This window comes from Lissotriton helveticus, chromosome 9 (assembly GCF_964261635.1).
Source record: "Lissotriton helveticus chromosome 9, aLisHel1.1, whole genome shotgun sequence".
Lineage (NCBI taxonomy): Eukaryota > Metazoa > Chordata > Amphibia > Caudata > Salamandridae > Lissotriton > Lissotriton helveticus.
This window is the reverse complement of record NC_136070.1, coordinates 1,237,914,489-1,237,941,188: the sequence shown is the minus strand read 5'-3', so window position 1 is coordinate 1,237,941,188 and position 26,700 is coordinate 1,237,914,489. Positions and strand designations below refer to the sequence as shown.

The window sequence follows — 26,700 nt, the reverse complement described above, 5'->3', positions numbered from 1 at the left end:
TGAGGTTTTGTTAGCTGTCCCGATGTTTTATAGCCTTACACGTCTTACTCGCCTTTAAATCTGTAAGCAGACACTCGTTGTGTCACGTATTCAGCGCGGCTGCTGCTTGGGATCATGTGTTTTTTTTAAAAACAAGCAATTTAGTTATAGAAAGAGGAGGGCTCTATATGCTTTGTAACCTGTGTCGGACGTATTTCGCATGTTTGCTGCTTGGGATCAGGAGTTTTTTTGAGGACAATATGCTTTTAAACGTGTTGTACCCCCTGAATATAACTATTGTAGCTGATGCTAATTGAAAAGGATCGAGGAGGCTGCGCTGTTACAATCTAAATAGCAAAGTGCTCGAAATTATTATTAATGTGCAGCGCTACTCCGTGTGATATTTTGTTAGCAATCCCGATGTTTTATAGACTTTTTGGTAAAAAAAAGAAAGACGAGTGCCTTACTCGCTTTTAAATGTGTAAGCAGACACTCGTTGTGTCACGTATTCAGCGCAGCTGCTGCTTGGGATCGCATGTTTTTTTTAAGAACAAGCATATTTTAGTGGGCAGGCACAGGAGTTATTTTTACAATTCAAGCAGCGCTAAACATTTATGTGTGAGGTAATATACGGAGCTAACTAACAAACAGCACTTACGTTTATTACATTCCTAGCTATGGTATATTACAGATTTGCACTTTAAAATGTAAGGTTTTTAACTGTTAAACGGTGTGCGTCTTTATGCAGGTTTACTTATTGCCAATTTCACCCGTAGTTGTAACCGTGCTTTTTATCAGCACTATTTACATTACCTAAAACATATTTGTTTTGTTAGCACGGAATGATGTCTTTTTTGTACTGTGTATGATGTGCACAGATACAAAGCTACGCGCACAGAGGTAGCTAAAACTGGATTTGGTATCGTTGCCGCCACATCCCTTCTGATTTAGCATAAATGTAGTTTAAACCGCTGCCATGCAACTGAGGAACCGGTTCGGCTCTCTGGGAAACGCGGGCTCTATTGGTGCTGCACACCGGTTGGTTATTTAAACTATAGTATTTTCACCTCCTGCAATTGTGTTTAAAAATGTTTGGCATCCCGACAACATATGTCTACACCCTGTGGTATAACATACATTTTAAGTAGAGCTATGGCTGTGCATTGCGAACACGCCACGGTGATCTGTTTATTTTTACAGCAGAGACTGATGTTTTACGCATAAGAGCTTTTTATATTTACAAGTAAAATCCGTAGTACTGCTAGCGAAGAGCTCTGCAATAGGACTATTTAGTTTAAAATAAGCAGTCCGTGTGCGTGATAATTAATAAAAAAGAAAACATTGCACATTCATTCATTCATTCATTCATTCATTCATACATTGCATTCATACACCTCACTCACCCTCAACACCTGACTCACCATCACTCACACTCATCCTCACTCACACTCAACACCTCACCCTCACTGACACTCACTCACACTCAATCACTCTCACCCTCACTCACCCGCAACGCCTCGCCCTCAACGCCTCACCCTCAAATCCTCACTCACCCTCACTCTCACTCATCCTCAATCACCCTCAACACCACACACTCACTCACCCTCACTCACCCTCAACACCTCACCCTCACTCACTCACCCTCAACTCCTCACTCACCCTCACTCTCACTCATCCTCACTCAACCACCCTCAACTTCACTCACCCTCAACGCCTCACCCAACACCTCACCTTCACTCACCATCAACATCTCACCCTCACTCACCCACAAAACATCAGCCTCAACACCTCACCCTCAATCACTCACCCTCAACAATTCACCCACACTCACCCTCCCTCACCCTCAATTCCTCACCCACACCCTCAACACTTCACCCTAAACACCTCACTCATCCTCAACGCCTCCCCCTCCCCCTCACTCACCCTCACCCTCACTCACCCTCAACACCTCACCATCACTAACACTCAACACCTCACCCTCACTAACTCACACTCAATCACCCTCAACACCTCACCCTCAACACCTCACCCTCAACACCTCACCCTCAACACCTCACCCTCAACACCTCACCCTCAACACCTCACCCTCAACACCTCACCCTCAACACCTCACCCTCACTCACCCTCACCCTCACTCACCCTCACTCACCCTCACTCACCCTCACTCACACTCAGTCACCCTCACTCACACTCAGTCACCCTCACTCACCCTCACTCACCCTCAACCCCTCACTCACCCTCACTCATCCTCACTCACCCTCAACACCTCACCCTCACCCTCACCCACCCTCAACCCCTCACCCTAACTCACAATAACCCTCCCTCACCCTCACCCTCACTCACTCTGACTCTCACTCACCCTCAACACCTCACTCACCCTCAACACCTCACTCACACTCAACTCCTCACTCACCCCCACCCTCACTCACCCTCAACACCTCACCCTCACACAGTGCAATAGGTCTCACAGGATTTTTAGTTACAGCTTTTACAATTGTTTATTGCTTTTTTGATTTGTAATTCTTTAGCATTGGCTACAAAAAATAAAAATGCAAAAGATTTACAACAAAAAACCCATAAACAATTCTAAATGCACTAACTCTAATGCTGCGAGACCTATTGCATTTCAAATGCTTGTCTGTTTAGGTCTTCTGAGGTGTGTACTTTGCACTGTTTCCTCAGGTGCTACTCATGTGATGATATTAGATATTATTTCACTGCGATTAATTATTTTCCTCCTTTCTTTATTCAAGGTTGCGATCACCAAAAATCATCCAGCTCGTCCAAGAGACCCAGCGAGGGTGAAGAGAATCTGTACAGGAGGTGAGTGTGATCACTGGGTATTTTAGGAAGGAATAGCCATGGTCCTTCTCTGAAGGTGTTTGTGGGTAGGCAGGCTAGGATGTCAATGGGCTTTGACATGACCATATTACCTTAATGGGGAACATCCGTCAATACTGCTATGGAACTTTACAATCAAGTCTGTTGTATCGCTCCCTCTTGGCCTCTATATGAAAAGATTGACTTTTCTGTATGACAAGCACATTAAAAATACACATTCAATATGACCATTTTCAGGAGCCCAAGAAATCAAAATAAAATCTCTTAGGAGACTAAATAAAATCTCTTAGGAGACTAAATAAAATCTCTTAGGAGACCATGTGTGTGGGAGAAATGAAAGTGACTCTAGCACTTTATGAATCCACCCTTTAGAATTGTACATTGAAAAATCCTCATTATTGGCGATCACCTTTGAGATAATTAACAGCATTGGGGCGGATTTTGATTTTGGCAATTAAGTAAATTACTCCATTGTCTTAATGGACTACCCGTCAGCCAAATTTAGAAATGTCTGTGAACCCCACTGACTTTTCTGCCATTGACAGGAATCGCTGTCAAGGTGGTTCCCGCCAATGTATTGGAACTTTGGCTTACGGCTCTGTCAAACATAATGGAGCTGTATGGCAAAGTTGCAACTTTTTTTTAATTTTAAAAACAAAACCCCAAAGTGGGTTTTTGTTTTTGAAAAGAAAAGAAAAATAATAATACCCCCTCTCCTTGGGGATAATCTCTCATGGCTTGTCCGGCATTTTTAGTTCTTTTACAGCCCCTTACTGACAGTATTTTTCTAGCAGTGACAGGCAGTAAAAAACGCTACATGTCTGCCCATCTAAATAAGGGGGGTGGTGGACATGTAGCTATTTCTCCTATGGCCCTTACTCGGGCCGCCAGAGAAGTTTTGCCATGGCATGGATGGAGTAGTCTCCGCTGGTGCCAAACTATGGTCCACCGCATCTAAATTTTGGCAGGCAAACCATTATGTTGGTGGTAAGGATACTCTGTCACCTTTGCAATGGAGTTTATTACTGGCAACTTATATATAATAATGCCCATATTGTAGGCACAGTGGAAGGCTTTAGACTGAGGAAGCCACTGAATAATTAGGCAGTAGAGTGAGCAGCTTCTACTTTTAGAGAGTAGTCTCCTAGCTCCTGTCATCTCTTCTAGGACCACCAATCCACTGCCGTTCTTTCTCTTACTCCCAACATTTGCCACCACTTTCATATCCGCTTCTGCATTCCTCCTGCTTTCTCATAACCTGTGCCATCTTTTTCTGATCGCCCACCAACTCTAGGTGTATTTCTAATCCATGCCATCTTTCAGATCGTCTCTGCGCTCCTCGTGCATAGTCCTAACTATTGCTGTCTCTTTCAGATCACCTGTTCCACTCTACTTGCATACTGCTAACCTATGCCACCTCTTTCATATCCGCCATCATGGACTCCTTCGATAACTTTAACCTGCCCCATCTTTTTTAGACACTCCTCCTCTCTCCTCTTGTACTGTCATAGCATATGCCGCCATCTCCACACTTACCTTCTTCTCAGATACCTTTCAACACACCCTTTCCATACGCCTCTTATCTGTTTGAGAACTTCACCATCCCCCTACCTGGTACAAAGTAGAGTTGCCACTATAGTCTTGTACCACTGCCCATGTTAAGTTTTAAAGTTTCTAACTCTTTCAGCTGTAAGGGAGGGTGGTACTAGGCAATACACCCCTCTTCCAGCCCCCGTTTTTCCTGCATTGAAATTGTGCCTTGTACTAGAAACATAATTGGGGCTCATGTCAAACTATTTCTATGTTGTTCCAGAAGTGAATTTCTGAGTAATACTATTTTTCATCTCCTGAGTAGCACAGAAATAAAGAGGGGTATTCAGTGGGACATAATGTGTGTCTAGGAAACTGGGACTTGAGCCAATTTATGTAAAAGAATTAACCAGAGGCTCTAATCTCTAGCTAATGTTAGTAGGCCGAAACAGCAGACTTGCTGTCATCATTGTGCTCTTAAGTAAGCTTTCCCACCCAGAAATATCAAGGTAACTTGTGAGCCCCTATCCTTGCAAAACACATTAAGCAGGCTTGTGTGATTGCTTTTTTAATTAAACCACTCAACTGCCCAGGCTCTCTTTCCCCTCATACTTTATCACTATTGAAATAAAAAAAGAAAGAAATTAGTAATTCATGAGTGCATAAGGAATGTTGTGCACAATTATGAATGCTTAAGTGAGCTAACTACCACTGAAGACCTAAAGTGGTTATTTGTGAGTATTTAGATGAATGCTAATCACTTAAAGTGGTCAACTGGGACTATTTAGATGGGACCTAAAGTCATTATTTGAGAGTGTTCAGACAAGCCCTTAAGCACACCCTGACCTATGGTCGCCATTAATGCAGGTGCATGGAAGCTAAAACATGCACACAATTTTCAGAGGTCTTTTGTGGGTAAACTTTGGCTTACTAGAAGCCTAGAGTGGTCCATTTTTAGGTCGAGCCTAGACAGCGCATGCACTGTCTACAAGACATGCTGTATTCAGTCTAAGGGCTTTCAACACGCCCAGCACTTTTAGTTTTGTTTGGCCTGCCTTTCAAAATTCCTTTATTCTGGTCTGGTGAGTAGTGTACATCTGTCCCGTCTTTGGGTGCTTGGCTTCCTCCCAGCGGAATTCTCGAATTGTTCCTTTTTGTTGGCCATCTGTTGCCTCCTTGCTCGCATCCCCTTCCTCCTGTCATTGCTGTCGTCCTTCCTGCGCCCCTGGTTTTTATTTTCTTGTTTGTTTGGCGAGCTGAGCTCCAATTTAACATTGGTGTCTGCTAAATGGACCCACTTAGTATTTATGCCTTCTTTGGAATGCTGACTTGAGAGAAGGCTTTTTCCACAAGGAACAGTTAGAATGTGAAAGTGGAAAATGACTGAACAATTCTTTCCTGACTAGAGGATAGACCGGGACACTTTTATTTTGAAAACCACATAGTTACTGGACTTAAATGCTTTTTTATATAGATAGGTGCATGTCTGTGGCTGGTTGTCAATTGGCCACACTTCATTAAGGGCAACTATTCTGCCATCTTCTTTACAGTACTAGTAGCAGCAGGATATAATGCGTTTTAATTGGTCTCTGCACATTATCTCAGTAGAAACCAAATACGCAGATGAGGATTGAGGGATTGATTTTCGGCAGATGGAAATTTCAGCTTTTATTCATGAGACACTTTCTTTCCCTGCAGTAATTATATTTTTAGTGCTTAGTTGGTTGTAAAACTTTATGGCTCTGATGTGCTTATATGAAGTCTTGAAATCTATATGCGAGGTGGGGAGCTGTGTGGACTATGCAAGGGAGTTACCAGCTGAGATGTGAAGTGCGTGCTTTTAAGGGACAGTTATATAAAATTACATTATATTGCAAAATGTTTAGTCTGGGGATTACTAAAATCTATATATTGGAAGTTCCATTTTATCTTAAAACTGTGTGTGCATTTTAATGCAGCCTATCTTATACTGTGTGCAATGCAAGTTTAAAATAATGACTTGCATATTCTCAGTGCATTCTGTCTCTGGCTTGGACCTCGTAGCACTAACAAAATACGCCAGTCACTATTCTCCACTGCACTAACCAAGCTTTAATTATGTGGCTTTATGGCTGCACACAGACCTCTGCAGTGCATTAATTATTAGAGGTTTCATAATGTGCCATAGTGAATTTCCCACTGATTAACAACTTTATTTTATTTTGTTCTCATTTAAACTGCGTGTTAGTTTAAATGTATCTACCTGAATGGAAAATACTAAAAAACTTGCAGAACATTTAGTTTTTTAGCCATACCTTTTACCCCGCCCCAAAGCACACTGCCCCTGCCCCGTAGCATGCCGCACCACAGTTCCCATATTTTTTTAATGCACTTCTACCTCTGCCCACATCTATCCACCCCTCTCTTCCTATGCCAGTGTTCTCTCTCTCCCTGACAAATGTTCAAGGTCTCGCTATCTCTGCATGCCTAGTCACCCCTTTGTATTCCGGGCGTTCTTCTTCCCAGATGTGTTCTCGCCTTGTCAAATGCCCAAAGTCTGTCATTCTATCTCCCCATTCCTTGTGTTCTTTCTCTCTTTAGTTTAGATGCTCATAGTGTCCGTCTCCCGGTGTCTGTGATTCCCATGTCCTTTTCCACTGCACACCTTGCCACATAATTCCACTACACAAATCCACTCCACACCACACACAATTCCCAAACTAACAATTCCAATCCAAACCACATAATTCCACTGCACACTATATACATTCACTCCACTCCAAACCAAAACGCGTGGGTCAAAGACATTGTCATTTGCAACGTCAATAGCTCTAACTCTTAAAAAATGCGAGATCTATTGCATTGAAAATGCTTGTTATTAAACCTTTAAGGGCAGCAAAAGACAATTTTTAAGAGGTTATTGATGAATCTGTCTTGGGAGATAGATCTCGTAGAATAGAGCAGGGGGTCAACCGTTACATATTTAAATGAATGTACACATGTGAAGGAATGTCATTCCATTCCTGATCGCCTTTGTCATGAAAATATTTGCATCCCCTTGTTTCAAAAGAAATTTCGAAACTGCAAATTGCACTTGATCTTTTGATCTTAAAGCTCTGCTTGGGACATATTTGACGAATATTCTACTCAAGAGTAGAACTAGCCAGATTCTCTATGACTGTTACATGATATTTCAAAATGAATTCTAGGAATTAACTTTGCTTGGAATCAATACTCTGCAGACAGATTCAAGTCAGGTGGTACTTTCTTCTTAATGTTGTGTGCACCACTGTTACCACCAGGATCAATCAATAGGCTCAGCCTGTTTGCATTTGAATCTTTGCTCAGGTATGAGAATGAGCAGGCCATAATCCAGGAGGAACTAGCTCGGCTGGCCAAAAGAGAGCGGGAGACAGCCCGCGAGACTCTCGGCATCCTACGAGAGAAGAACATCGCCAATGAAGAGCGGAAGAAATCAGCTCAAATGGTGAGTTCTGTTTTTTCGTTACTGTGCTTGTTAAATAAATACGCAGACCAACCTTTAGACTATGACTCCGATGTGCTGTGAATATCGAGCCTTGGGCCCTCTTTGGGAAAGAGTCCCAGTGATTGAAAGGTCTTCAGATTTCAATTCAGTTTAAACTATTTCTTGCAAATTGCCATTACCAAGACTAACTGTGCAGGAGTACATTGAAGGCTTCTTGCTGTCAGAGACCCGAGATTACCCTGCCACTCACTACTCACACCCATCATGTGATCTGCTAGTCTGGACATGAGTAGACAAATCCGAGTCCACACTTTCACTATATATCCTGTTGAATGTTGTGGTCACATAATGATGCAACATACTGTAAACTGTCCCTTCCTGGCTGGAACTGTAGAGGGCGCACTTCATGTCTGTTCCCATGTGGAAACCGGGGGTGGGGGATTGAGATGAGAAGCAAACACCTAAAAAAACATAAAGACATTCTCCTGTCCAGTTAATCTGAAAACCTGCTGAATATTGGCGATGCATCCCTGTCCGGGTTTGCTAGTCTTCGGGATTCGAGCCTCCTGAGCAGGACCCAGGAGGCTGCTAAAACCTACAAAGGGGTGATCTTGAAAGAGTTTGTCATACCCATACACAGACAAGTCAGTCTGACTTTTGTTTATCAGTTGTTCTGTATGGGTCAATGAACATGGTTTCATTTGTGAGGGACTGTTTGTTAGGTAATATGTTCGATAGCTGATTAGTTAAATGCATTTTCCCATTTTTGCCCTCTTTTTGGATTGAGTGATTTGTAAGGGTCTTGACTGTGGTGAAGAAAGACTTGAAGCTTCTCATGCTACTTAGTTCCTGGCATCTCCAAGGGTAGCTCGGAGCCCGCTTTGTTAGGTTCCATTGAGATACCAACTGGGCCCTCCTTTGTTGTTTTGCTTTGTCAGTGCCCATCAGTCTTTGTGTTCTTCAGATTGCTATTGCTTTCATGGGCGGTCCGTTAACGTCATGCCATTTTGTGGATGGTTCCATTGCTCCATTGCTCCATTTGCGACCCATTTGATTTTGGTGATTGGGTATGAGGTAGCCATTTTGTTAGCCTGTAGTTGCAACATGAAGTGTAGCATGTATTTGACAGCGAGCGTGTGTTCTTTAATGTATTTACTTTGCTACATGCAAACATTTTACTTGCTAATTTATGGCTTTTTCGTTTAGGAAGTGTGTGGTCTTTGGATGTCTTACCTTTTCACAAAGACCAGGGTCTTCATTTTTGTCACTTTGCGAATTGCTTGTAAAACCTGATATACCACCAGAATATTGTTTACATATTGAAATATTGTACTACTAAAATGTCATAGCCAGAAAATCTAGTTTTATGTATAAGTAGCTCTAGCTGTAGCTGTACACACACATACATACACACATACATATATACATATATTTCCCATTGCCAGTCGCCACTGGGTAGCTATGGTTAGGACTGCTTTTCCATAGACCAGGTGTTTTTAGTGTGCTAATTACTTTGGCGCCGGTTGGCGAATCTTAACATTAAAAAAAAAAAAGTAAATTCCCCTCCGCTCCTTCCTTGAAAGTTTTGGGGTGATCAGTCAAGCTGGATTCATGAAAATAGGGGGCCTGAAAATCAAATTTCCACATGCATTTTCCATAGACGTATTTAAGCAGCTCTACTGCTCAAACTGCAGAGTGAAATTACACCACATTTGGCAGATAATTAGATCTGGGCTCGCAGATTGTGCTTTTCGTGATTTTGTGTAAATCAGGTTAGAAGTTTTTGAGAAATTAAGGTTAAACAATAATTGTATATCTGGCTGGTTGTGTCCGAGAGATTCTCGCGAGAGTCCCTCAAACCCAATCAAAAAAGAAATTGTGTTCTGATTGGTCCAAGGAGTCTTTTTTCCCTTGAGCCAATTTGCTTCGGTCGAGTCAGGCGCCCATAGGACCGAGCGCTCTTATTAGCTGCCAGCAACAAGAGAGAATTGTTGGTGGCAGCCATTACAGGACTTGGGGACTTGGTCCCCTTTTCCGAAGTAATAATAAAATACTACTAATAATAAAAAATATATATAATGGTGCAGGGTAGGAATACTGTGCCCTCTAGGCCCTGCGGGGGGGACCCAGATGGACCCCGCAAGGGTAAAATAAAAAATTCTGATATTTTTGTCATGTTCTTACAGGATTGTGCAAAATAATAACCATAAAACAAATGTTGGACCGCCATTCAATTTATAATTTGGGGAGGGTGACGTGAGTGTTTCCTCCTCCCCAAGCCTATTTTGGGCCCCTTAGGACCCCATCCCCTGGGGCTAAAATGTGGTAAAATGGGGAGGGGGGCAATGTAACCCCTCCTTCCTGAGCCTTTAAAAACCTCAGGGACCCCATCCCCCGGGGCTGGGTTATTTACTGTGTCTCAAGGAGCCCACCCTGGGACACAGTCGTTTCCCTACCTGCATTAGTGTGGGCAGGGAATCGTGTTTGCTCCGCCCCCCCTCCCTCCCCCCTCCCCACCCCTGCCCCCGGCAGGAGCATTTTTAAATCTTCCGCCAAACAGTAGCAAGCCCTCCTCCCGTTTTCAATTACATTTGTCCACCAGGGGATGGGGACCCCGGGGCCAAAGAAGGCTTTAGGAAGGGGCTGCATTCCAGGTCGTGCATAGCCAAAGGCCATGTGCAACATGGGGTTGACTGACTTTGTGGGGTCAAGCCTAGCGGGATTTGTTTTATGTATGGTAACAACATTTCATTTTACGTAAAAGGAAACCCTAGAAATTAACTGAAAACAAACTAAAGTTAAAGTGACCTTATAGTTGGTAATTGTTTATATTTTACTTCACTGCTAAAAGCAAAGGTTAACAACATAATGTTTTGAACTTCAAAAACAGCAGAAATTCACCAGTTATAGTTAGAAAAGCTAGGCCTTGCAATGCACTCCTCACACCTATGTTTTTTTCAGTGGATTTCTAGGATGTTTGAGGGGTCCATGGGAAGACCATTCACCCCTTTGAGAAGCCTGCCTTTAGGAGGAGCGCTGGCATTGCGGCACATCTTTGTGGCGCACTGTGAGTGCACCTCCTAATGGCCTGTTTGCATCTGCACCCGCGTCTATAATATGGTGCGGGCGCAGAGGCAAAGTGATTCCATCATTTGGTGGGACCAAACCCCGTGCAAATGAGGGAGCGCCGTCTCATGATAGCTCTGGCCCTGCATGTGCACCGGCGCTATCAGTATTACAGAAGGGGACGCATACGCATCAGCTGCCCTTTATGTAATACCATTATGCCACTGGGAGCACACAAAGTGGGCGCACACAGCTGTTGTGTCGCCTGGGCACAATGTATAATACGGCCCCAAGAAGCCTACAAGTCTAAGATGCTTTTAATGCAAAAATAGCCAATATGCAAGCAAAATAATCGGTGACAATTGTTGTTTCAACGGACCAGAGCATCTGCTCAAAATCCAGGTAGAGCTTGTAATGCTAAAATCCATACATTTTCCGCACAATTTTATAACCTTTTCTCTGCATACAATTCCATGGAAACGGGAACTGGTGATAGAATTGTTACTATAACAAAAATAACTTAAGAACCGGAGGCAGGATCTTTTCACGACAAGCAGTGCAAGAGGACCCTACAGGAGATATCTATATATTGCAAAGAGAGAGGCCCCCTGCTGCTAGGGTACTGTTCCTTAAGGCAGGGACTTATCAATCTAGTGTACAAGACTTAAGGCAACAAAACATTTTAATAATTTTAGTCATTGATTATAAACCAACATGAATACAAAGGAGAACCAGTTGTATCTAAACATGTTTACAAAATTAACATAATTTTTATTAGATGATAATATTAGAAAAATTGTTTCGTTAAAAAATAAAATGTTCCCATACAGACTCAATCATTCATCTTCATTCATACAGCAACCAGCTAGTGTACATTAGGATTTGCAACCCTTTTACATTTCAGGTCGGTACAATGATAACAATTTCAATGTATTTATTTATTTATTTTTAAATCTTTTTATTGGTATTTACAAGTACAAAACATACAAACAATATGTACTGGCTGACTTTCGAATAGTAATCTTCGCTGTTAAAAACATAAAACATAAAAACGAAACCCGTTTGGTGGAGATTGGTTAGACAGAGATGTGACCAGTACAAGATGAGGATAGAGGAAACTTTTGTTGTAGGTAGGGGTGTGATTATGGTAGTTTGAGGGAGTCCATGTGCGTTTCCAGTTTGGTCCACATCGCCCTATTGTGATGTCTACCTGGCGTGTTTCTGAGGGTGGCTATGTCTGCGCCTCTTAGGAAGGTCACCCAGTTAAGCCAGCCCTTGAAGGTGGCCCTGGAGGTGTCCTTCCAGTTTGTTAGTATTAATTTAGTTGCTGCAGAGAGGAGAAAGTCAAGGAGGTTTTTGTCTTCCTGCGTGGAGACTTCTTGCGTTATCTGTGCTGTACCTAACGTGGCAAATGACAGTTTGATGGTGGAGCCTAGTGTGTTGTTGGTGAAATCTGACACTTGTCTCCAGAAGTTCTTTACTTTAGTACAGCTGAATATGAGATGTTCTAGATCGCCTTTTTCTATACCGCAGTTCCAGCAGGTGTCATTGTCCTTTAGACCTATTGATGCCAGTCTTGCTGGTGTCCAGTAGGCCTGGTGGAGTAGCCAGAATTTTGTTTGGGCAAGTACTGGAGATATCATGTTCTTAGAGGGGTAGGCCCACATAGCATGCAAGTCTTGCTCCGACAGTTTCATCTTCGTTTTGCTTTCCCAGTAGGCCGTTTTTCCCTCATTAAGCCTGGATGTGGCTGGACGGAGCAGTTTGTACAGAGATGAGACTTGGTGACCTATCTTGTCTATGCTCTCTAATAGTTGGAATATAGAGGGTGTGCGTCTGTGTAGTTTTGCTTTCGTTAGGGCTGTTTTAATGGCTAAGAAGTTATAGAGCTCTATGCTTGGTAGGTTGTGTTCTTTCCCCAAGTTGTTGAACGTGTGTGGTGTTCCTTCTAGTTCGAGTTGTATTGGGAATTGAATTCAGCGTCTTTTCCATTCTATCATGTCTAATGTTTTACCTCTGTATTTAATTTTGTGGTTACCCCAGAGTGTTTCCCACTGTGAGTTTTAGATGCTGACCTCCAATTTTCGGTCTATCATGAGAAGTGCCTGTCTCGTGAGCTTTAGGATCGGGTTGCTGTTGAGTGTTTGTTTGTTTGCCGTCAGTAGAGTGAGTGGGGCAGTGTTGTTTAGCATGGCTTTCTCTATGGCTAGCCAGGTTGGTTTGTAGTTTTGACTGTGTAGTATCCAGTGCATTCCTTGTCTGTCTATGAAAGCCAGTTGGAACGTTTTGTGGTCGGCTAGGTTCAGCCACCCAGTTTCTTTGCTAATCTGAGCTTGCGGAGACTTATCCTCGCTTTTTTACCTTGCCATATAAATTTGTTGATCATTAGGTCTAGTTTTTTATGAAAGTCTTCTGTCATGGGCAGAGGAGGTAGCATGTCTGCCAGGTAGTTAATTATGGGAGAGACCATCATTTTGATAGTTTCTATGCGCCCCCACCAAGTGATACATTTGGGAGACCAAGAGTCTAGTAGGTCCTTTACCTTACGGAGTGTAAGTGTCTCGTTCATTTCTAGCGTACCCCTGAGGTCCCTTTTGAACTGGATACCTAGGTATTTGATGGTCTTTGGTTGCCATGCCAGTCCTATGTTCCCTAGTACTTCCTTGGTGGTGTGTACATTGTGGCATACAGTCTGATTTGTCTTTGTTAAGTTTGTAGCCTGGGAGTTTGGCATAATTGTCGATAGTGTTCATGAGAGCAGGTATGGCTACGGCGGGGTCTTCTGTCATGATTAGCAGGTCGTCTGCATAGGCAGCTATCTTGGCTGTTGTGTTGTTTATCGTTATCCCTGTCATTTGATTGTTTGCTAGGATATCTGTGATCAGGGGTTCTAGTGCCAGTAGGAATAGTAGTGGGGATAGGGGGCACCCTTGTCTTGTGCCTCTTTTAAGTTCTAACGCGGCGGACGAGCCACCGTTTATGGCAATTTTTGCAGTTGGTTTTTTATATAGCGCCATGACTTTCTTCGTGTATTCGCTCCCTACGTTGTACTCTTGTAAGCACTTCTCAAGGAAGTGCCAGGAGACTCTATCGAAGGCCTTTTAGGCATCCAGTGTGATAGCTACGGCTGGGTGCGTTGAGTTGGAGGAGTGTTCAATCATCTGGCACAGTAGTCTAGTGTTGTCGTGTGACATGCGGGTTTTCATGTACCCTACCTGCGTGTTTCCTATTAGCTGGGGTAGGATTCTGTTGAGTCTGGTGGCTAGTACTTTAGCGTATATCTTACAGTCTAGGTTGATGAGCGATATGGGTCGGTAGTTTTTAGGCCACTGTGTGTCTTTGTCTTCTTTAGGGATGACTATTAATGTCGGCTTGTGACATAGTTTCTGTTACCGTGCCCTCCTCTGCGCAGTGGTTGAATGCTTTTGTCAGGACTGGGGCAAGAAGATCTTTATACTTTTTGTAGAACGGTGCTGTGTAACCGTCCGGTCCTGGTGCTTTGTTATCTTTCAGTGACTTTATGGCCATTGCTATCTCTGATTACTTGAATGCATGGCCGAGCGCCTTTGCTTCCTTGTCTGGTAGTTTGGGGAGGTTTAGTTTTTGCGGGTAGTCTGGGATGCCCTCCTCGTCTAAGTTGTTATCTTTGGTGTATAGTTCCTTGTAGAACTCCCTGAAGGTTTGTAGGATTTTCGAGGGGTTTGTGTGTGTTATGTTTTGCTTGTCTGTGATATTTGCTATAGAGTGTTGTCTCTGTTTGCGTTTGAGGTATGACACCAGTATTTTCCCTGCTTTGTTAGCCTCGCACAAGTTGACTTGTTTGTACTTCCTGATCCACATTCCTGCTCTCACGCTGAGGATTCTGTTGTATTCATATTTCTTACTTGTGAGTGTTAGGAGGATTTCTGAGTTTGATGTGTCTTCTATGTGCTTTGCTTCTAGTAGTTTGATGTCCACTTCTAACTTGTTTAGTTGCGCTTTTGCTTCTCTATCTCTTCTGGCTTTTATTTCTGTCAGGTTCCCTCTTATAGTTGCTTTCAGGGCTTCCCACAGTAATTTTGGATTTTTGTCCTCTGTGTCATTTTCCGTTAAGTAGTTCCTGATTGCTTTTTCTATTATGTCTTTGTCTTCTTGCTTTGCTAGAGTGATATTACTGAATCACCATTTTCTGGTAATGTGGTCATTGTGTCTGCCTGACATGTGTAGGCTAATGCAGGAATGATCTTAGATTGTTCTTGCTGCTATGTCTGTATGATCGGTCAGATGTATGTGTGATTTGGAGATGAGGATATAGTCAATTCTGCTGCAAGTGTTGTGCGGGTTGGAGTAGAAAGTATAGTCCCGGGTGTCTGGGTGTTGTAGTCTCCAAGGGTCTTACAGTTGAAATCTGTTACAGATATTTCTCAGGATGTTATGGTAGGCCGTTGGTCTTATAATGGCATGTGATTGCCTGTCTAGAGTGTGATCTAAGACTTGGCTAAGACCTGGTTGAAGTCGCCTGCAACAATGTTTAGGTTGTTAGTGTGGTGTTTCTCTAGTTTCCTAGATACTTTCTCCCAGAATTCTGCCTCGTCAGTGTTGGGTGCGTATAGATTTGTTACCGATATTGTTTCCTCCCCTCTTTTTAATCGTGTGAACAGAAATCTTCCCTCGGTGTCCTCATCCACATCTTCGATTGTTATTTTGGCCTTGGCGCTTACTAGGGTGATAACTCCTTTTTTTCCTACTGCCGGCGAGCAGGTTAATTGGCCTATCCAACGCGCTTTAAGTTTGCTTGCGTCCTCTGCCGCTAGTTTGGTCTCTTGCAGAAGGATGATGTCTCCCTTTGTTTTAGCTAGGCAGTCCAAAATCTTTTTCCTTTTCACTGGGTGGTTAAGTCCTTTGACGTTTAGTGATACGACCTTGAGGTCGGATTGTAGTGACTCTTTGCTATCCATTGCAGTGTGGTATTGAACGTTGTATTATCGATCTTCTCAAGTGCGTTGGATGTGTTCTTATTGTTACCTCATGTAGGCTGGCAGTGGGGTCAAGGACTGCATGATTTAGTTCTGGATCTTGCCTGGAGTTGTCTATTGGGTATGGGTTTCTGGCGTGACGTACATGACTGACATGACATACAAAACTAAGTCTACAAAACAAATACAATGAGAATAGCTGAGCCACCTTCTCTCCCCCCCTTTCCGTCCCTCCCTCCCCTCCCCCCATCGTCTTCTTTGTTGTGCTGGAAGCGTGTGACAGCAATGTCCTCTGCCCCCTTGCTTCCCCGGGTCTGCGCCCTGGTTGACGATCTAGTTACAGATTGTCTTTTGTGTTCCCTCCCCCGTTTTTTTTTTTTTCCTTCTTTGCAGGTGGTCTCATTAGTCTTTTCAGCTTGCGTTCTGTTCGTTTTTGGCGTTTCTTTCTTGGGATGTTATTCTTTGTACATTTTCGCTTGTGACGTTGTTGAAGGGGAGCACGTCGATTTTATTGAGGTAGATACTTTGCCTGGCATATTCAGTGCTATTGTCTTTAATTCGTTCATTTGTGTGAGGTAAGTATGGTTGTATTTGATACTGCATTGCAAGTCCTTGTGTGTACGTTTGTTAAAAGTTAGTTGCTTTTTTTTTTCTTTTTTATTCTTTGACTTCAGCTTCGTCTTGTGATGCTCTTCTTTTCGATGATGTAGTTGTTAGTTCCATTGCTAGTGGTGCCGTTACTGTCAGGTGCCGTGTCAATTCTATTGGATCATCAAAGATTAGATTTGAGCCGTTGTTGGTTATTCTGAATCTTGAGGGACCGAGGAACGAGTAGGTGATGTTTTTCCTTCTTTGGATTTCTCTTTGTGCCAGGAAGCCTTTTCTAATGTCTTTCAATTTATTAATGAAGGAAAAACAATGTGGCACACAAGTATCAATCTCTTGCGTTCGATGCGCGTTTCGGCACTGAGCTGTGCCTTCGTCAGGAAAATGGGGTACAGTAGGTCAGGATTGATTTCTTATGTCTATTGAATTGATGATAAATACAATAGTCTTTGATTTGCTGATGGCTATTTAGGCTCTTCTTGCCTGTGAGTCAGAGATAAGGATGCACTTAAATGTGAATATTCTGGAACAAGGTGTAAATCTTTATTTTTTATAACTGTATGTCCCTGAATGTGGACAGACCTGGCACCCAGTAGTAAAATAATCTGTTGTGTAGATTTTGACGTAGATATAGAAGTTCGATGTAGATATTGGCAGTTGCACACATTTATTTGTGTGTCAGGTTCTGGTGCCAGATTAAAGGGTCCTCCACACACTGCAATCGCCGCATGAGGAGATATCTGCATAAACAAATGCTGACTTTACTACTTTCTGAAATTCACGCTTCTTTCTGCCAATCTTCCTAATGAGACTATGCTTACTACCCAGTGTAGAAAATGTGAAATTGTACAATACAGGATGAATGGCTTCTAGGCCACCGAAATACATGAAACTTTGTAGACATATTAGGATTAATGTGCACTTTGAGTTGATATTTTTGAAATTCGGTCAAATAACATATCACTTACTGCATGTTAAGGTACACATGTGGATTGGTGTGTTCATAATACGGCCCTGGTTTTAAAGAGCGAAATACATGATTCTACTTTCTCGATTCCTCTTTTTTACCGAGGGGCAAAATCCCCACAATGACTCAGTAGGATATAAGTAGATAATCTCGGTTTTTACGTCCTCATTATCACTATCTTCATCATCCTCGTGAGTAGCAAGCAAATAATTGTGGACGGTGCCTTTATTTGCACAAGTTCATAGGAAGATGAACAAGTTACTTACCGTCGGTAACGCTCTTTCTGCTGGATATTCTATCTAACCGTGTATTCCTCACCAAGAGAATTTCTGGATGCCAGTACTCTATTGGTCCATCAGAGAAGTATGTCAGTGACGGAGCCGAATAAGGCTCCATCATTTACAAACTTTTGCTCCGCCCACGTCTAAATGAGGCGGGCAGACCGACCGTTTGGTCGAGACGGTACTCCGTTGCGATGCAATAACCTGTCCGCAAAACTTTAAATCAGCCCCTATGCCTTCAGATTATAGTAATTTAAAGCAAATATTACATTTTCGTTGTGCTAATAAGAGCTGATGCTTAATGTGATGTGCATTAAAACTAAAAAGGGTTTCTGTCCCTGTTCCATGTATACTTGTCTGCTGGGAACCCCCGTACTTCTCTATTAAAATTATATGCTATTATTATTTGTTTACATTTTTGTTATTTATTGTCAAAGATGCCCACTTTATTTAGGCTTGAACGTATTTCCTTTACTTTCTTTTTCTTTGTGGCACATGCATCTTATAGAAAATACAAAAGTAACCACCATACAAGTTTGCCAAGTTAAGACCTGTTGACTTTCCTAATCCTTACTGTAAAATGTTTCAGTCTGCAGTGCAATTCTCATTTTTACTCTGCCTTTGTTTGGGCGTGTGTAGGGGGTTATTAGTCACTTAAGTGAATGTTTGTGTGCCATTAGATATACGATTATATCTTTTTTATCAAAGCCAAACCTTCTGAATGTCTTCCATTTTCTGATCAGAGATGCTTTTTTGATCTCTATTTAAAATTTCCAAAGCTGTCATTTATTTCCATTTCCAAAGTAAGGTCTGTTTTTGGATAGTCTTACAAAAGAATCTGTGCGCTGTGGAGTGGCTTTCAGAATAGGCATGTCTGCACATAACCTTGACTAAAAAGGTGATTTTTGTGCACACACTCTTTTGGAGTTCAAGGGGCCAGTCTATAAGTTTAAAAACGTGTGTGTGATTGTGAGAGAGTTGTGTATGTGTGGTCTGTACTATACCTTTTCTCTGTCAGTGAAGCTTATGCTACATATACTGCACAAATCTGTCAGTGAAGCTTATGCTACATATACTGCACAATCCTACAATGATTTACATCCTACTTAAGCAAACTGCAGCAAATCACTAGGATTGGGAGTAGCAGATCCCATACTCTCCCCATCACCCAGGTATCAATTCACCCATCGTTTTCAACCTGTATGTGGAACTCTTGAGACCAATCCTGGCAGTGATAAAATCTACAAATGTGCTGACACCAAACTCTATATAAAAATGTCCTCAATTAGTGACATACAGAGACTCAAAGCTTGCCTCGAATGCATCCAAACCTGGATGTCAACAAACTCCCTGATGCTAAACCCCATGAAGAGCATCTTCCTCCTAATTGCCAACAACATCAAACCCTCTGATTCAGTCACGACTCTCCAGTTTGAACCTAACAGGCTTCACACTCCAACTGACAGAACAGGCCAAATACTTCGGACTCACCTTTGACTTGTACCTCTCACTCAAAGAACAAATAGTCAAGAAGACCACAAAAGCCTGAAGAAGATTTCAAAATGGCAATTGAGCCCATTTCATCCCACCTAGATGGAGGCAGCCCGACTGCTCAACGTCATACCAGAGACCACTCTTTACTCTCATGAAAGGCATCCTTTACATAGCATCACGGTCATCATGGGGCTGAAGAAATCAGACCATGGCCCCCTTGCGCTAAAGGATCTTCAGCTGCTCCCCCTACAAGCCTGATCCTTTTGAGGATCATCTACATCACTTACAAGACTGTTTAAACTAAGACCCCTGTCTACCAAGCTAACAACTAATATTATCTGGAGATCAAAGTGAGGCAAGAAGATTCAAAATTACTGAGTTAGAGACTAAACACTGCAGGAAAGAGAAAACAAACCTTCTCAGCATTCCTCCCCCCGCCCCCAATCAGAACACCATCCCCCCAGACATCAGAACAGCACCAAACCCTCTTAGAATTCAGGAAGAAATTGAAAAAAGACACATCTTCAAGGAACTTACCTCATATAGGCAGACTTTTTGTTACAAGTCTGTTTTATTTTGAAACAAAGCCCCCGAAGGGGCACAAATACACAGCGTTAAGCCCACAACCTCTTATCCGAGGCCGGCCGCGAAGAGTGCGCAACAGTATTCGTTAAGTCAGAGTAATGAACACAGCGCCGTGCCTACAACCCCGAGGGGCCGGCCGCATGGCTAAGAAAAAGCTGTTGAAGGTGTCCAGCGCTAGGAAAACCCCAATCACAGGTCAGGGGGAGAAGATAAGAGAGCAACAAGCCCAATAATTACTAAGGGCCCAACAGGGGTCCAGAAGAACATGAGAGATCGACAGAAGAGCGAGAGAAGCGGAAAGCGAGAAGGAAGTAAGGCAGAGACAGAGAGTAGAAGGGGAAGACGCTAGTAGGGGCGGCAGGCAGGTCTGCGGTCGGGGAGCAGCATTAGGTAGCAGGGGCATGCCTCCGGAGCTCAACTAGTACAGGAGTCTCCTACGGGAGCAACCTAGTAGGGTCAGTAGGGACAATGGCATCCTCAAAGAGATGTAGGGTCCTGAGTCTAGTGGGCATGTATCGTGCATGCTCTGTAGAACACATATAGCGCACCAGGGGCTTCCAAACTGTTTCGAAGCGGGTGGGGCGCATCTGGAGTCGCGCCGTTAGGAGCTCCATTGTCAGGACGTGCCACAGCCGCACAAACCAGGAAGCTATTGGAGGAGCGTCAGTTTTCTTCCAATACAAGGCTATGAGTTGGTTGGCCGCACCGAGCATCTGTAGTGCTACACTCCAGTCGCCACGGGTTAGGGCCTTAAGATTTGCTGGCCTAATACCCAACAGGATCGTACCTATGGCTTCAGGCAAAGGGAATCCCAGCACCCCCCTGATGTGGCTAAGAACCTCCTTCCAGAAGACGGTGAGGAGCGGACACGCCCACCATATGTGCACAAAATCCCCCGTCGCAGCCCGACACCTCCAGCACAGCGGCGAAGCATTGGGGAACATCTTATGGAGTCGCAGGGGAGTGTAATACCATTGAGTTAAAAGTTTATAGGCATTTTCTCGTTGCGGGATGCTCCGATACACTTTAGGGATATCTCTCCACACCGCCTCCCATTGTGAAGGCGTAATATCCGCATCGACCGCGTTCTGCCATTGACGCTGATACGGATGAGTTTGAAGGAGGGTTGGGTGTTGTAGGATGCGGTAGATCTGGGAGACCAACCGTTTCAAGCCCCCTAGGGTGCGTGCCAAGCGCTCGAAGGGGGTGAAGGCGCGCGTAGCAGCCCAGTACACAGAATCACCAGAGGCCCAGTGTCGCAGTTGGACGTATTGTAGCGGCGCAGCAGGCTGCAGGTGAAACTCCTCGCAACAGTGGTCGAATGACTTAAAGGAGCCCCCATCAAACAGGTCACAAAGCACCCTTCAGTCCCCCTGCACCCAGTTCTCAAAAGCCCGGGTTCGATGGGCCGGCGGGAAGTGAGGGTTTGCTGCAATGGGGGTATGCGGGGACGGGAACGTTGTTAGACCCCTAGAAACCACGACGGCATCCCAAATGTCCAGCACCGTTTTCGTAGGCACTGCAAGGTACGCACTTCTGGAGCGGGCCGCCCGATGAAGCCATGGTAGGTCCCAAATGGTGCGTCCCGTCACCGCCCTGTCCATGTGCAGCCATCCTTTTTCACTCTCGCGCACTCCCCATTCTATTACAAATCGGAGGTGCGCAGCCCAGGAATAGTGGACCAAGTGAGGACAGGCTAGCCCCCCCCTATCGCGTGGGGCCATTAGAATTTTCTGGGAGAAACGGGGGCGCTTACCACCCCAGATAAAGGAGATGAGGTTGCGCTGCAAGCTCCGTATGCAGTGCAGCGGGATGGGAGTGGGGAGGCATTGGAATACGTATAGAATTTTGGGGAGGATCGACATTTTGACTGCGTGGAGGCGGCCTAACCAGGACAGCATTAGGGGTTTCCACTGCCGCAACTCTTCCAAAACCTCCTTCCGGCAAGCCCGCCAATTAACAGAGCTCCAGTCTTCAAGGGAGGGGGTCAAGGTGAGACCCAGGTACTTAATGTGTCGCTCGGCCCACTGATAGGGCACGACCTCTCTCAGGGCGGGGAGCTCGCCCGACGGTATGGTAAGGTTCAGGGCCCAGGACTTGTCATGGTTAATCTTGAGACCGGAGGCTCTTTCAAAGAGGCAAAGCGCTCTATGGACTGCCGGTAGGGAGTCCCGCGGGCGCGTGAGAGTAAGAATCAGGTCGTCCGCGAACAGCATAGGCAGACTTTTAACCCCTTCCACTAGCTCTACCGTCTACCTCTGCCCTCCCCATGCATCCCCACTTGGGGTTGCCCCATGTTTATTTCTCCATTCCTAGCCAGCTAGGTTCACACCTTAAAAATACTAAAACATACATATAAGGGAGGCAAATAAAGGAAGTAATGTATTGTGTGCCGTGTAATGTTTTTTGGGATGAGTGTCCACTAATAAATGGTTCTTTCAATCCCTTGAGCAAAATTGTCTCAGCACTCCAGCCTGTGGGCAATTAGCATGTGAGGACTATTTACCGAACTGCTATTGGTTAGTGCGACCAATCACTGCTTAAAATACTTTCCATGGTATCTGTAGGGAATTTGCACCAAGGACTAAATTGCTCTGGTAATCTGCGTGATGAACACATCATTGGAGTCTGCTGTCTCAGCCTCCTCTGGCAGTGGTCTGGGAGTCCCTCCTCTGGCTTCAGCTCTCCATGTAGCTGGGCTTCAGTCAGTCTCTCGAGGCTGGGCTCCTGTGTAGTATGCTTCATGTTAATACTGTGGGGCTAGCATCTGATAATAGCCCGGCTTCTTCCTTAAGACTGCTTGACCGGGCCTCACGTAGTTGTGTGAAGTTGGATTATTAGCGCGCTGCTAACACTCTGAGATGCATTTGGGCTGCGCCAGGGGTGTACATGATAAGTGAGCAATGCTCTTTGTTAAAAGCTAAAACATTTTAGGAACCAGAATACAAATGTTGGGGGCCCGTGAAAAGATGAGAAAACTGTATTAATAGCAGACACAGCTGCTATTATATATTGTTACTGTCAGAAGCTGGCGCCATTTTGTTGTGCAGCCGGGCCTCATGTTTCGCTTTCGCCATTGGATGTCGTCATCTGGTGCTTTGATAATCACATACTGTTGTCCTTGAAAAGAGCGGGCTTGTGATACATGAAGCAAATAGATGCTGGTGGTCTACCTACAAATGGCCTTCTACACGATCTGCCCCTTACTTACTCATGGCTCCCTGGTATACGTGCATTTCTGGTACGTGCCACGCCAAGTAAATATGTACATCCAGTACATGCGCTCATTGGACGCAAATTATATACAAGAGACAATGGTACAGGGGTGGCCTCCTTAGGTCCAGAGTTACAAGAAAACATTATTTTTAGAAGCTAAATAAATTAGGGAGCATGGTAAGTAGGGCAACGTGTACTTTAAAAAAAAAAAAAAGATTTATTAAACAAAGCAGAGTAAGTGATCAGTTGACAATCATTAAGTACAAAATTCGACATAAAGAGCGTGTATTACAGTGGTGCATTACAAGAGCGAGTTCGGGGAGGACCAGTCCTGGCCATCGCCATTTCAGTTGTAGGGGAACTTCAAAGTTCACCTCTAAAGACATTCCAGTGCCCCCATTTCTTATCCCAAGTTTTAGGACACCCCCTGATCTTATATACAGTTTTTTCAGACAACATACATGTATCCATTGCAGCGACCCATCTGATCAGAAGCGGTTTGTTTGGCGAGCCCCATTGCATTGCTATTTCACGTTTCAATAAAAGGAAGCCCAGAGACGCCCATTGTTGTTCCAGTGTAGTGAGATCCGTGTGGTCCCATACATTAAGGAGTCCGCTTTTTGGAGACGGAGAGATATGTTTCCCTAGCGCATCAGACATCTTACGAGCCGCTCGCTTCCAAAGGTCCTGGATCACCGGGCAGTCCCAGATAATATGATAAAACGTACTAACAAGCCCACAATTACGAAGACAAAGATCATTTGTGCGCCTACCAATTTTGGCTAAGAGGGGAGCGGACATCTAAGTTCTATGCAATATCTTCAATTGTATGAGCCTGAATCTGTGATTGATAGCCGATTCGCGCGGGGACATCAGTGCCGCCTGCCATTCAGCGTCCTCCATGGCCCCAATGTCGCCCTGCCATTTGCCTCTTAGGAGTTGGAAGGTGTTAGGCATGTTGTTGCATAGTTTGCGGTAGGTGTAAATGTGTAAATGTAAATGTGTTAGATTTGTAAAGCGCACGGCTGCCCGTAAGCGTCCCGGCGCTGGAGACCGCTGGGGAACCCGTCCTGGCTTTCCCTGTGAGATGGTCCCTTCTGGGTATCTCCAAGGTGAAACCAGGCAAGCCCGGCGTCTGTGGGGGGCCGTTGTAGAGATGAGGCAAGCTTAATGCCCAGAGTTGCCGAGTGTGATCCCTGGTTGGAGTAGGCGCCGAGGCGAGAATTGTCAAGTCCGCTGACCCTGGTCCACGACCCTGCCGCGTCGGGAATTGAACCCTGGTCCCGGGCCGTTCTCAGCTTCCGGGTCTGCCGCCTCTAACCAGTGATTTAGAAGACAGTGGTCCTTAGCTTAACGAAATTTAAATGTGCAGATGAAATATAGGCCATGATAGGAGATCATCTAGATAGGAGATCGTTGCGCTGGCCACCAGAACACCCACTGCAACGTAGTTATCACACTACCAAGGGACAGCATCAATACCGAACTGACTCCCTTCGGATTGAACACGCGGGTAACTGCTCGCGCTATGAACCCCATCTGAACAGCATTATTCATCTTAACGAGGGACTGAACTAATACCTAAATGACTGCCATTGGATTGAACAAACCGCTAGCGCTATTATCCTGAACCCCTTCTGCACAGCGGTATTTATACCAACAAGATAACAACAAGCGCTAACGCGTTGAAAGCCGCTTCCCTAAATCACCCAAAGGTTAACCGTCCAATAGCACCTTATCGATCAGGCGGTTGTATTACATTTTCAGGCAGGCAAATGTTGTCTAATTTAGTCCTGATGATGATCCTGTTATATTAGAGCACAAGGATCGAAACGTCGACTGATAGAGTGCTTTCACAACTTTACCACTGTGTTTCATTTTTGTTGTGTTTTGCGCTGTCTGGCATACATTCACATTTGAGAATTTAAAGTAGCCAGCATTGCTCTTTCTATTTGCCTGTGAACCTTCTAAATCTTTCTTCTCATTTTCTTTACGTTGTCGTGTGTCCTTCATGAGAATAGGTACAGGATTGTGCCTAAAACCATCTATATAATTGTATTTAATCAGTTCAATAAATACCCTGTCCGGCTGGACAGTGGATAAATATAGTCTCCTATCATGGCCTATATTTCATCTGCACATTTAAATTTCGTTAAGCTAAGGACCACTGTCTTCTAAAGCATATATTCCCACGTTCCTCAGCCAACTGTTTGGGTTCCCTTGTGTAATCAAAAAGCCTCTAACCAGTAAGCCACACCACTCCAGGTGCAGGAGACCGCCTTGGCCTGAAGGGGTTCTGATAATCTATGTTCAAGAGGTGAGGATTGTGGAAGGGAAGAGAGATCAGGGACATTGGTGAGTATGGCATGCTTGCTTTGGAGGTAGCGGAAGGCCTCAGAGTGGGCTAGGTCATATTTCTTCCGGAGCTCTACGAAAGTCAGCAGTTTTCCCTTATGAATCATGTCACCCAGGGTGGAAATGCTGATCGTGTCCCACTTATCAAAGCCCTGGTAGTGACGGAGGGAGCCCAGTGTATGTGAGGCCCAGAGCGGAGAGGCCAGGGTGAGAGCGTCAGACCAACCAAGACGTCTATTTGCTCAGTGCCAGATTGCCAGCGTGTGTGACATCGGGCCTATGTATCGAGTGCGGGAAGGTTTACCATATTAGGCACCAAGGTAGCCCTCACGGCCCGTCTGGTGTCGTGCAAGATGGAAGGCAGGGTTCATTGGTAGACCATATAGCCAAGAGTTGGTGGCTGTCAATTGAGATGCCCAATAGTAGAGTCTAATATTTGGCAAGGCGATACCACCATCGTACCACCCCTGCGTAAGCGCGAGAAGAGCGATGCGGGGGGGGAGCCGCCGTCCCACAGGAGAAGGCGGAGGTCTCCCTCTAATGCAGTAAAATAGGAGTCGGCAATAGGAAATGGGCAATTTTGTAAGGCGTATAAAAAGCGTGGGAGTGCAAGCATTTTAAAGAGGGGCGCCCTGCCTGGGAGAGACAGAGGCAGCGATCTCCAACGCGATACGTCATTATGGAGCCTTAATAACGGGCCCTTTAAGTTACGGTCATAGAAGACCTTGGGGTCTGGGGTAACGAAGATACCGAGGTACTTGAATTCATCCTGGGCCACGTCAATTGAGTAACCCCTTGGAAGAGAAGGGGTGGGCCATGTAGTCCGTATATCACTGACTTGGACCAATTGATGGAAAAGCTCGAGTACTTGCCGAAGTTGGTGATGACATGTAGGAGACTATTGATAGAGGATTTGGGGGAAGAGATATAGACAAGAATGTCGTCCGCGTATAAGGAGATCTTGTCAATTGTGGCGTCATTCCACCGGAGTCCACGAATAGAGTTATCCGTTCTGATCCAATGGGCCAAAGGTTCTAGGGTGAGCGCGAATAACAATGGGGAGAGGGGGCATCCCTGCCTAGTCCCTCTGGAAAGAGGAAATCGTCTGGATGTATGACCGTTGACAAAAACTTGACCCCAAAGGTCAGTATAGAGCAGTCGGACCCACTGAATAAATTTGGGACCGAAGCCATAGCGGGTTAAGACCTCGAATAGGTAAGACCATTCTATGGAGTCAAAGGCGAGCGTGGCATCAAGGGAGAGGATAGATGCGTCGTCTTGGAGGTAAGGTATTCTGCTCATAACGTTGTGGACCCTACGGAGATTAAGCGCTGTGTTACGGCCTGGGAGGAATCCCGA

At 44.6% G+C, this 26,700-nt stretch overlaps 1 protein-coding gene across 1 annotated transcript in view; it reads left to right on the top strand.

Annotated features, from left to right (window-relative positions):
- The window catches only part of CHCHD6 (coiled-coil-helix-coiled-coil-helix domain containing 6), an 890,347-nt gene that overhangs the window by 42,002 nt on the left and 821,645 nt on the right, over positions 1-26,700 (top strand). Inside the window, exons 3-4 of the mRNA XM_078661730.1 lie at positions 2,733-2,802; positions 7,678-7,816. Coding sequence (XP_078517856.1) covers positions 2,733-2,802; positions 7,678-7,816 — 209 coding nt within the window. The remainder of the gene's footprint in view (positions 1-2,732; positions 2,803-7,677; positions 7,817-26,700) is intronic.